Source organism: Microplitis mediator, chromosome 7 (assembly GCF_029852145.1).
Source record: "Microplitis mediator isolate UGA2020A chromosome 7, iyMicMedi2.1, whole genome shotgun sequence".
Taxonomy (NCBI): Eukaryota; Metazoa; Arthropoda; class Insecta; order Hymenoptera; family Braconidae; genus Microplitis; species Microplitis mediator.
In genome coordinates, this window is record NC_079975.1 from 12,153,576 (window position 1) to 12,166,793 (window position 13,218).

Genomic DNA, 13,218 nt, shown 5'->3' on the forward strand with positions numbered 1-13,218 from the left:
TCGAGAACCCAATGCCTAGAAATACTACGAATCGAGCTGAGCTGAACATCAACATCGTGCAGTCAAAACGTAACAAAGTAACTTTTGATGGTAATGCGCGTTTTCATCCCCCGACAAAATATCTCCGGACATAATATCCCCGACAAAATATCTTTCAAAATAATTTTCGCAATTTTACTAAACAACTAGCACTCTAAATGGATAGTTACTTTCTATTTATAAATTTCCACAATTTTCCTGAAAAACAAGCACTCAAATTAGTTGTGAATAGCACAAATAAACATTCAAATTTTGGCTTATGAAGCTAATCAAGACATCTTGAACGATTTACTAGATTATTCTGTCCCTACGTGGATAGGTAAACTACGCCATAATCAGGAGAACCGTGAGAAGCCGTTATTCGAATACAAGTTATGGAATTATTATTTAGCTATCCTCAATGATTTAATAACAACAAATAATTTAATGGAGGGGTGGCACAACGGGTTTAACAGACGCGTTGAGACGTGTCATGCTACTTTTGATAAATTTATAGGTGCAATTAAAGATGAGCAAACGCATACTGAGATGTTAATTGCTCAAATTGATACCGAGCTAAATGTCGCTGCGAATTAACCGAAACCTTATCACAATTATCATGAGCGTTTGAAAAATGTTGTACGACATTATGATCCTAATTGTAAATTGCAATATTTAAAAAATGTCGCGAAACTTTTGGCAATACGTATTTGAAAAATTTCTTTCCAATCATGTGATGATTCACTAGTTATTAATTTATGTTTGTTGTTGTTTATTTATGCAAATTTTTGTCTCAATCGTAAGGATTGCTTTCTAATATCAATGTTACGTTGACAAAAGTTGAAATGAAAATGTGATATTAATTTTGGTAATCTCTAGGCTGTTGAATAATCTGTAATTCACCTTTCATTTATAGGTCAAATCGTTAATACATATTGTAGTATTATTTCCCATGTATTTGTATAATTATATAACTTTGATATTGTTTTATATAATAAAGATAGTTGATTAGAGTGATCCTACCAAAAACAGATTCTCTGTATAAAATCGCGCCAAGTACATGTTTAAAATTTTTTATAATTAAGAAAAGATTCTTTTTACAAAAAAATGAATCAAATCGAAAAAATACCAAGTACCTAATATAATTCGAAATCATGGAAAACATTTTCATAGAATTGAACAAAAAATTGAAAAAAAAAATTTCAATGTACTTGGTGTGCGTTACTAAATTTATTCAAGCAAAATTAATTTCTAGAATTGATTTCGCATATAAATTATTTTCTAATAAAATTGAATGATATTCTTTTTTTCCAGTTTATAAGCACACCAAGTACATTGAAATTTTTTTTTTCAATTTTTTGTTCAATTCTATGAAAATGTTTTCCATGATTTCGAATTATATTAGGTACTTGGTATTTTTTCGATTTGATTCATTTTTTTGTAAAAAGAATCTTTTCTTAATTATAAAAAATTTTAAACATGTACTTGGCGCGATTTTATACAGAGAATCTGTTTTTGGTAGGATTTGTCTTTTTTTTTGTCGTGTTGATTGAGATTGATTTTAATCTACACTATTAGAAATCGAGTTATAATTTAAGACACGTGAGCATATATTGTTTATAGTATTATTTTGTAGAAACAATAAAATTGTTTGTTAACAATTATAGTAATAATTTTGTACTGCTAAATATCATAATCTGATTAATCAATTTTTATAAAACAAAGAGCTGCAGTTATTTAAGGACAGTTCCCTTTAAAGTTAACGTCAAATATATACGTCAACGTCGGACTTTTTCCCTAATAGCACAGTTTGCTTGAGCAAAAGCTTACTGTACAAAAGTTTCGTTGAATTTTTCGTCAATTTTCAGGCAAATTTTTGCATCAATTTATTGTTAATTTGACTTAAAAAATTGTAAAGTAATTTTTTACCGTAAAATTGTAGACAATTTTATGTATAAATTTGCTTACCTTCTGAAGTGGTATGAATGAACATTACCGACTTTTTTGTGTAGTCAAAATTTACCTCTAAATTGAGGAAAAATTAACCGCAAATTTTTCTTTCCAACTTTTGCTGTCAAATTGTCGGCAAATTTGGACAGCAAATTTCAGGCAATTTCAATGTCAAATTACAGTCAATTTCAAGCTAAAGTGGCTATTAGGGTTACTGTCAGGCAATGACGTTAAGTTGATTAAAAATTTAATTTTAACCCTGAAAGCCACCTGAACCGCAAGTTAATTTCAAGCTACTGCCGTATTCTGAAGCCAACTTAAAAAAGAAAGTATTATCCAGCCAAGCTTGCCAGAAACTTTTTCGTTAAGGTAGCCGAAAATGTTTCACTGCAGAACTTACTGAGTAAGGTGTGGCTATCAGGGTAATTGTTGTCAAAAATGGAAAAGCCTCAAGTTGACGGATATTTCACAAAAAATTCAAGGAAGTGGTTACGTCCTCAGTGGCCTCAAGTGCCTCCACCTGTCAATCAATTAGTGAACTTGAAAAACATAAATAGCTTGTATACAAGCTGACGTCAGTAACGAAAATGCCCGAAATTGACAAATATTTGACGAAAAATTCAAGAAAACTTTTATTCTAGTTTTGCTGTCAAATTGTCGGCAAATGCGGACAGCAAACTTTAGTAATTTTAATTGTTAAATTTCCTGAAATTCGCTGCTCAAATTTGTCGACAATTTGACAGCAAAAGTTGAAAATATAAATTTGCGGTTAATTTTTCTTCAATTTAAAGGTACCCTGATAGCCAAGTTGGCCGCAACTTGTCGACAACCTACTGCCGCAACCTGTCGCCAGATTGGCCGCAAGAATTCGCATTTCCATAAGTTGTCGGCAACTTTCCGAGGAACTTGTCGACAACTCTCAGCTCGTGTAACTGTTGCCGACAACTTGTCTACAAGTTGCTCAGAAACTTGGTGACAGGTTGCGGCAGTAGATTGTCGCCAAGTTTTTGAGCAACTTGTAGCCAACATGTAGTCAACAGTTACACGAGCTGAAAGTTGTCGACAACTTGTCGTCAAGTTAGTTGCAACTCAGGTACACCAACTTTCTGATTAGGAACTCTGGCTATCAGGGTAACTTTTTACGAAAAAAAAAGTCGGTAATGTTCATTCTTACCAATTCAGAAGGTAAGCAAATTTATTCATGAAATTGTCTACAATTTCACGGTAAAAACATACTTAACAATTTTTCCACTCAAATTAACAATAAATTGACAAAATTCGCCTGAAAATTGACGACAACTTTTTTCTAGTTAACTTTTGAAGTGAATTTGCATTTTAGTTCGGGCAGGAAATTTACGTCAAATTCAATAGCAAGTTGCCCACAAATTGACGTAAAAAATGGAAAAATCCAAAGTTGACGAAAATTTGACGAAAAATTCGAGGAAATTTTTGTAAAGTAAACTGTTGCTAAAGCAAACTGCCCTAATAGCACAGTTTTTATAGGGTATATTTCTATACTAAATCTTACTGACCCTAATAGCACACCCTAATAGCCACTTTAGCTTGAAATTGAAGTACCTCGACATTGAAATTGCCTGAAATTTAGTGCCCGAATTTGCAGACAATTTGACAGCAAAAGTTGGAAAAAAAATTTGCGGTTAATTTTTTACTAAAAAAAAAATCGGTTTGTCAGTTGACCCTGCGGGCCAGCCCCAAAACTTCCCACTGTTTTCGAGCTCAAAAACCTCGAAAACATTATTGTGAATACATTTTCGAGCTCGAAAATACGTTTGTATGCTGTTGATTTAGAAAAAAATAGTTTTTTACTATTTTTTCTCTAACGATATCTCTCAAACGAATAAACCGATTAAGACGGTTGAGGTGGCAATCGAGTCGTTTTATCAAGTTCTAAAGCTGACCAAATTTTGAATTCGATTTATCGAGTCGTTTTTGAGATATTTCATAAAAAATAAAAAAATTTTTTTATTTTAATTCTTTCGACAACGGTTTCTCTTTAACGAATGAACCGATTTGGATGGTTGAGGTGGCATTCGACGCGGCTTATAAAGCTCTAGAGCCCAGTCCATTTTGGAATCAATCCATCGAGCACATTAAAAGTTATCCAAAAAAAACATTTTTGAAAAAATTTTATTTTTGGAATATCTCTGAACGAGCCCTACCGATCAAGCTCAATTTTCTTACAGCTTCAAGATATTGACGAGCCGCGTCGAATGACACCTTAAAGTTCCAAATCGGTTCATCCGTTCAAAAGATACAGGTATTTATATACGTACGTACATACATACATACATACACTCGGACATCATCTTGAAATTAGTCAGAATAGCTTCCTAGGACCTCAAAACGTCGACATCTGATGAAAATTCGATTTTCGTAAATCGGACCGAAACCAATAACTTCCTGAATTTTTGAAAATTTACAATTTTCTTAGCGGTAAGTTAAAAAGTCGGTAATGTTCATTCTTACTATTTCAGAAGGTAAGCAAATTCATACATAAAAATGTCTACAATTTGAGGGTAAAAAAATACTTTATAAGTCAAATTAACAATAAATTGATGTAAAACTGCCTGAAAAATTTTGTTTAGTCAGCTTTTGAAGTGAATTTGCATTCTAATTCGGGTAGTAAATTTACGTCAAATTGTATTGCGAGTTGTATAGAAATTGACGTCAAAAACGGAAATGTCCGAAGCCGACGGAAATTCGAGGAAAAATTCAAGGAAACTTTTGTAAGTAATCTTTTGCTAAAGCAAACTGTGCTATTAGGACAAAGGAAAGTGTTGGAGAGCAAGCAGGTTACCTTCAAATTGACAGTAAATATAGTCTGTTAAGTTGAATTCACTTTGACTACAAGTATTACTGTCAGACATTGACGCTAAGTTAATTGAAAGTTTCATTTCAAGTTGACGACAAGTTTTTCTGTCAAATTACATTGAAGCTACTGCCGTATTTTGAAGCCAACTCAAAGGAAAGTATTATATCCAGCTAAGGTTTGCCAGAAACTTTCTCGTTGAGTTAGCCGAAAGTGTTGCTCTGTAGACCTTACTGAGTAATGTGTGGCTATCAGGGTAGAGTTGATGCAAGCTTGATGTAAACTTACCGTTAATTTCAAGTGAAACTTTCAATAAGCTTAACCCTAATAGCCACTTTAGCAGTTCGGCAAAAATGTGCCACGGCTTGTCTAGGGGAAATATGTACGTTTCCCTAGACAAGCCGTGGCACATTTTCACCGAGCCACTTTAGCTTGAAATTACCTGAAATTTGCTGCCCGAATTCATCGACAATTTAACAGTAAAAGTTGGAAAGAAAAATTTGCGGTTAATTTTTGCTAAATTTAGAGGTAATTTTTTACTAGAAAAAAAAAGTCGCTAATGTTCGTTCTTATCATTTCAGAAGGAAAGCAAATTTATACATGAATATGTCTACAATTTGAGGGAAAAAAAAATCTTAACAATTTTTGAGTCAAATTAACAATAAATTGATGTAAAACTTTGCCTCAAAATTGACGAAAAATTTTTTTCTAGTCAGCTTTGGAAGTGAATTTGCATTCTAATTCGGGTAGTAAATTTACGTCATATTGTACAGCAAGTTGTATAGACATTTTATGTATAATTTGCTTATGATCTGAAATGCAAAGAACGAACGTTACCAACAATTATTTTCTATAAAAGATTACCTCTAGATCGAGCAAAAATTAACCGCAAATTTTTCTTTTCAACTTTTACTGTTAAATTATTGGCAAATTCGGGCAGGAAATTTCAATGATGTCAAATTACAGTCAATTTCAAGCTAAAGTGGCTATTAGAGGAGTTAATTTGCAGTTGAGGTGACTATCAGGGTAAATTTCATATCAAACTATAGTAAAAAATATAGACTGGAGCTCCACTGGTGGCGAAAAAATTAATTATTACTGTAGAAAAATATATATCATTTACTGAATCATGGCATTTCTTATAAGTTTTTATTCTCTGGCAGTGCCCTTTTCGCATGAAAAAAATTGTAGAACTATTAAAAATGGGGGTGCTATAGTATATGCTGGCCTAATTTCATTATTTAAATTAGTTCTCATTACTAAAATGGGTAAAGTTTCATAATTTTATGACGAACAATCAATCATCTTTCGACTGAAAAAGGAATTTTCTAAAAATTTTGTTTTTTAAAAAAGTTTTTAAAAATTGGAGCTAAAAACCGTTCGGTCTACGGTATAGAGACACGGCAGGCTCGCGCCATGACACTTCACACATATACATGTGTGTTTAAACGTGTACTTGGCGCGAGACACTACCGTGTCTCCTGATATAAAAATAGTAAAAAAATTTTTGACACTAAACAAACATAACAGTATATTCTTCACATCGTTGATATTTCTAAATTTTCATGTTTATTTTAGTGCTTATGATGGTGTGAGTTAGTTTGTCAAGAGAAATTTCGCTGATAGGATATTTTGTCGGGGATATTATGTCCGGAGATATTTTGTCGGGGGATATTTTGTCCGTAGGATATTTTGTCGGGGGAGGAAAACGCGCGGAACCACTTTTGATATGTATTTAATTAAAATAAAAAATAAATTTTTTATTCTGACACAGTCTAGTATACCATACTCTAATGTTGGTCTCACTAGTGAGATGAACAGCAATTTCAAGGTAGCTATTTGTGGGAAATCCTTTCCTACTCTTAAAATGCATCCTATAGACTGATTTGCTTTAGATATCACCATATTTATATGAGTCTTAAAGGAAAGTTTATCATCAAATATTACTCCTAGGTCCTTAATTAATTTTAGCTCTTGCAATAATGAATTATCTATTAAATGGTGGTTCCAACGGTCCCGTACATAGTTTCGCGAAAAAATGACTACACCACATTTCTTAGCATTAAGTATCAATATGTTACTGCAGCACTATTTAACTACATTATTCAGATCATCTTGTAATTTCAATAAATCCGTTGGATCCTTGATCGTTCTGTAGATCTTGACATCATCTGCAAATAACTCGTGTCACGATTGGAGATCGTGATGGGCGTAGGTACGAATTTTCGTATAAACTTATTGAATAAAAGGGTACTTACATTGATCAAGGTCCAGTTCGTATGCCCGGCTACCGTTAACCAAATGCTCAGTTTATTCTGTTTATATTCAAATCGCGCCTACACAATATTGTTGGAGACAATATTGATAAGACCCAAAGCGATTTCCAATCTATGAGTGTGACTGATTTAATTTTACAATCAAACGTCGAGCGGTAAACGTAAGATTGTGTACCCACTACTGTTAACTATCTGTCTGAGCGGCTAAACAGGTAGAAAATAAGGGATAAAGGAAGGTCGGCTGCCGAAAAGCCTCGTGAAGCTAGTATCTTATTGCTAAAGTAAAATTGTATGAGAAATAATGGTTTTAAATGTTTATGTTCACGAGTAATTATTTATTTAGGATCAAATATACTCAAAATACAAAAGGGTAACAAATATTTAAAATAGTCAATGTAAAATAAAGTGTGTCATGCATATGTTTTATAATCAGGTTCAAAATATATAAAATAATAAAAGTACCAAACAATGGTTACAATTGTTAAAAACTTACCCTAAACAGGTTTAGGTGAGGTGTCAGGACTGTCAGCAGAACACAGGACACTTATACACACGCGCTCTCGCGGCTAATTAATATGATTCTAATTGATCGATTTATTCAGTTTGTTTTAATTATTTATGCGTTTCAAAATCTTCGTAATTCATGTAAAATATAAATTGATAATAAGTCTTCGCGTTTTTCGCGGTAAAATAAAATGTAAATTTGTTTGGCAAACTTCGCGTATTTTCACGGTAAAATATAATTCTTTAAAATCTTCGCATTCTCGCGGTAAAATATTATTCAAAATCTTCATGTATTTTCGCGGTAAAATAATTCTTTAATCTTCGCTTTTCTCGCGGTAAAATATTCTTTGATTCTTCACGTTTTTGTGGTACAATTCAATATTAAAATAAAATAAAATGATTAAAATAACATCAAGAAAATCAGCGCTACCGGTGCTTCCGATTGATATTAAATCACGACTTACGACGATCAAGGTCCGGTTCGTATGCCCAGCTACCGTCAACCGAATGGTGAATTTAATAACACGCCAATTATTCTCCTGAAACTAGTAGAAAATGATATACCGATTATTCGAGTGCTTACGTCGATCAAGGTCCGGTTCGTATGCCCAGCTACCGTTAACCGAATGCTCAATCGGGACATCAATCCTCTAGCTACGAACACCGTCAAGTGTCCGGAGTTCAGTATGGTTCAGAGTTTGAATCCCAAAAGAACTGATGAGCTAAAGTCCATGGTCTTTTTATATGGTCTTCACCTATGAAAAGTGGTGGTAACTTGTTTCCCATACGAAAAGACTCGGACCCACTCGAAAGTTCTAGGCCCATGCACACGTGTGATCCCTGGGAAATAGATTTCGACTACTAAGTAGGCCGATGACCTGGCGCCACTCTGCCGCCGAGGAAACCATAAATTTTGGTAGTTTCCATTGGCTTTCTCTAATTTCCAAGAATCACATGCAGGTGTACATGAGTTGGGTGGTCTACAGTTTTAAGAAGAAAATCAAAGAAAGATTACCGCTCCTATGCTTAGATTCTTAAATGGAAACGGATACATAAATTTTAAAAGTACGTTAAGTAAAAATGATGAAATTTAAAGGAAAAAGAAGTCGATAATACGCGTGGTCCATTAGTACAACACGACCTAATTGTAAAGCGTTGACAACGCTCAGGTAGGTATATTTGTCCGGTACGACTGCTGGCGTCAGTAAGTCGGACGTCATAAAAAGGTCTAAGTGCAAGAGATCTTAGTGTGTACTTATTTGGGAAGAAAAATAATAAAATTTTTGAATGTAGCAGCCGTGACACTCGTATAGTGACTGAATAGACAGAGCAATATCATTAATAGAAATACAAAACAAAACTGGACCCAGATGTGACCCTTGTGGAACACCAAGTTTAGCCTTGATGTTTATAGATAACTTGCCATTTATCCTAACTCGAAGGGTACGACCAGCTAGATTGGACGCCAACGAACCCAGTGCTTTGTTTTTGACTCCATATTATAATAGTTTTGCAATTGAAATATCTGGATCCATTCTGTTGAATGATTTACTTAAATCATGATAGACTAAGTAATGCACCAGTTCACGATCTAACGACTTAGTGATATCATTGATGTACGGTAGTAAGTTGGTAATCGTTCTGTTATTTTAGAAACCCGTGTTGTTTATTTATTATTACTTTTTTGAACGATTTAATTATCTTGGGCAAAATTAGTTTCTCAAGTAGCATTGGGAAGGCTGATTGTTTTACAACCAGCCTATAATTATTGACCCACGATTTTGATCCGGATTTATGTATAGGAGAGATGAAGGAGACTTTCCAGGTATTAGGAAAAATTCCAGATTCCAGTTTCCATGACTTATTGGTTCGCATAATCCTACTGCGCATTCTTTCAGTACATTATTTAATATTCAGTCGTTATACAGTATTTAGTTTAGATATAGTTATATCTGATCAGATTTTACGAGATATACGCCGATCGGATGAGATATAATCATGTCTGATATTGTATCTAGCCTAGATCTAATTATATCTGACTAGATCTGACCGGATTTAAACATTGGTTGGTCAGATATAAATAGATCTGCCAAGATATAATTTTATCTGATCAGATACACTTATATCTGGTCAGATCTAAATCATTTTCCTCGGGCTACTACGACCACTTCCCAAGGAATGAGTAGATAGTCTCCGACTCACTCTCACCTACTCGACTATGTTCACCTGCCGCCCCTTAGCAGAAGGCCTCAGAGAGGGAAAGTCCACTTTCTCGTGGGTTACAAGCTATCACTAACCTATGTCTCAGTCGGACTTCAGTTAACTGAAGCTCCTTGGTTTTACTCAGCTAGTAGTTTCCTATCAAGTAAAACACCCAGAGAACGAGTTGCTCCTACGGGTTTTCTCGAGCGAACTTATTACCTGATCTTCCCACTGTAAGTGTGAAAAGGATTGACTTACTATCGCTCTCTATAGCTACCCACGGAAGTACACTTATCCAAAAAATTAAAGAAACGAGAAAATTTAATTAATTTTTTAGTCATTTTTTGAGGGCTGTATTTTCGTGAAAAATGATCGTATCCGAGCCACATTTTTTGCGAAATCATAAGAAATATCTCTAGACAAAATTTTCGGAATTTCTCGGTTTTGTTTTTTGGGTCTACGGGACCGGAAAAATTTTTTACATCCTAGGTATCAATTTGAAAACACTACAAAGAATGGACATTTTAAGATTTTTTAGTCAATCAACCGCTACTTTAAAAATATTGATGGAAAGCTTAATGTTGCTAAGTGATTTTACAGGCTAATGTACGACTAAAAACCTCGAAAATTTCCAAATCGATCCATTGAGCCGTTTATCCAGGCTGATAGCTTAAAGTTATACAAAACAATTAAAGAAACAAGTTTTGTTCCTCAAATTGCGTAATCATCTTCAAAGTGAAAAAAATTAATTTTTTTTCGGCTTTTTTATCATTTTTGGGTCAGTTACTCATACAATTGTTTTAGAAAACTTTGAGCACTCGGCCCGAATAAACGGTTCAATGGATCGATTTGAAAACTTTCAGGGTCTTTAGGGGTTCAGTAAGCTGTAAAATCACCTAGCAATATTAAGCTTTCCATCAGTAATCTAAAAATAGCGGCTGATTGACTAAAAAACCATAAAATGACAATTTTCCTTAGGTTTTCAAATTGAAATTGAGAATGAAAAAAAATTTTTTTTTTCAAAAATCTAAAATGAATCTTGTGGAAATTTATTTAATTTTCGAAAACGGCCCTCTTGATAACTATGCAACCATTAGTTGCTGAGATATCGATAATCAAACATAAAAATATCCTTTTTCATTTGAAGGCTGATATCTCAGCAGCAAATCCTTGTACATAAAAACAGAAACAAAGCGAATTGTAGCTCAATAAATTTTCCAAACGAGCCATCACTTGTTTTTTTTTTAATTTTCTGGTTCCGTAGACCCAAAAAACAAAATCTAGAAATTTAAAAAATTTTGATCTCGAGCTATTTCTTATGATTTCGCAAAAACTGTGGCTCAGAAAATTATTTCACTTCAAGATCTAAAAACTAGAAATTTCAAGCTTCAAATTGCGCTCTTAATTTTTTCGATACGACCATTTTTTACACAAAGACAACTATCCAAAAATCTATAAAAAATTTATAAAATTTTCTTTTTCCTTCATTTTTTTGGATGAGTGTATATCACAGAGTCAAATTATTCTGTCTCGAATGCTCATTTCCATATTTTGTTAATTCGTCCGTCGCGAGTATTTAAATCGGCTGGCCTAATTCTCCGTATTTGATATTCCTTTGAATTCTTATCGCATTCTTTTCTCTCCTTTAGTAAACTCGCTCGGGACTTAAAAGAACTTTAAATTCTATTGGCATTTTTTTCTCTCATTTCCCAATTCTTTCAATATTATTTTCGTTTCCTTTATAAAATCGCTCGGGACTTAAAAGAATTGTAATTCTTTAATCTTATTTTCGTTAAATACTTTTACAATTCTCTCTGTGATTTTATCACTCGGGAATAATTTTTCCCGATAATACATTCATACACTTGCATCACAAATAATGGTAATAATAATCCTTCGAAAAGAAAAAGTCTTAGTAATAAGAACAGTACTAGTAATCATAATCATAGTAGTAGTAACATGATAATAATCACAATAGTAGTATAACTATAGTATTAGTAATAGTCCGTAAAATAACATAGTAGTAGTCATAAGAACATTCATAGAAATAATTACAATAATGTTAGTCATAGTAATAAAAGAAGTTATAAAAATAATCAAGATAGTAACAGCTATAGTAATAATCTTAGTCATAATAATTACAATAGTATTAGTCATAAGAATCATAATAGTCATCATATTAAGAGTAGTCACAATAGTAATAGCATTAAGAAAAATAATAGTAATAGGAATAGTCACAATAGAAATAGTAATCACAATAATCGTAGTAATAAACACACTAATAATGGTAATAGTAATAAGGGTTACATTAATAAACACAGTATTAGTCATAATATTCATAATAGCCCCACATTCCTAACCTTTATCAAAAAATCTCATTCCTTCATACTTTTAGGATCCTAAATGATTTAATAGAATTCGAGAATTTTTAATTCGATTGTTTTGTCAGGGTATTAATATGTATTAAAAATTCTTTCACTATAGATTTGTATGTGCGAGTTCTAATGCTTTATGGAAAAACTGGAAGAAAAATTCGGAAGAAAAAAACAAGAGTGCTCGGTCCAGCAATAGGCATTGAGTTGAATGAAACGCTTACGTTTGAGTTATCCTTCAATCAACTAGATACTGTCCAATTTCTTCTAATACTTTGTAGTAAGGTAAGTTGATTAAAGAAACAAATAAACTTTTACTTGCTTTTCGGGAGTAATCATCAAACAGACGTAGAATTCTACCTGTAGTAGAATTTGAGTCCCCAAAATTGAAAGCCCGCCGTGAAAATAAAGTCGTGTTATGCGAGCTTTAAAGGAAATTAAATACAAAAATTAATTCCGACGTTTGTCATAAATCGGAAGAATCTGATAAACTCAAGACTACTTGTGTTAGGACAACAGTAAACTCGTTAATTTGAGCATGTAAACGTATCACATAAAAGTCATTTAAATAAAACTTCATGTAATTCAAAGCCAATGATTGACTCTTATAACAGGGTTACTGCTACCTTGGTCGTCCTTTTTCAGGGCACCACTGCAAGTATTAACGGTCTTCCAGAACCGGGTCTTAATCATTCAGGGTCGTTGTAAAGTTTCATTTGTAAGAGAAGGATGAGGAAGGATAATTTATAACTAATTAATTTTATTCCACAATTTACAATTTTTACCTTATATTTATTAACCTTGACAATACTTTATACCTTATAAGCCTTATTACCTAACGTCAACTACCTTTGACGATTTCAAAACAATAATTAATTAACCCTTAATGAAGCCAACTACCTTTGGCTATATCACACACATACTTACACTGAGTCGCCTGGACGATTATGCACACGCGCGACTTCCTTAACCTAATCTCCACGTGGTCAACGAGACCCTCTACGTGGCTAAAATCTTATATTATTCCCGCGTGGTCTCGTGGACCCTCTACGCGACTAAAACCACT

At 33.2% G+C, this 13,218-nt stretch overlaps 1 protein-coding gene across 3 annotated transcripts in view; it reads left to right on the forward strand.

The window, feature by feature from the left end:
• LOC130671294 (synaptotagmin-1-like) overlaps positions 1-13,218 on the forward strand; it is a 123,191-nt gene that overhangs the window by 80,527 nt on the left and 29,446 nt on the right. For all 3 annotated transcript variants that reach the window (XR_008990496.1, XM_057475096.1, XM_057475095.1), the window contains one exon: positions 12,265-12,437. Coding sequence is in view for 2 of the 3 variants with exons in the window: in XM_057475096.1 (XP_057331079.1) it covers positions 12,265-12,437 (173 nt within the window). In the remaining variant the exon portion in view is untranslated. The remainder of the gene's footprint in view (positions 1-12,264; positions 12,438-13,218) is intronic.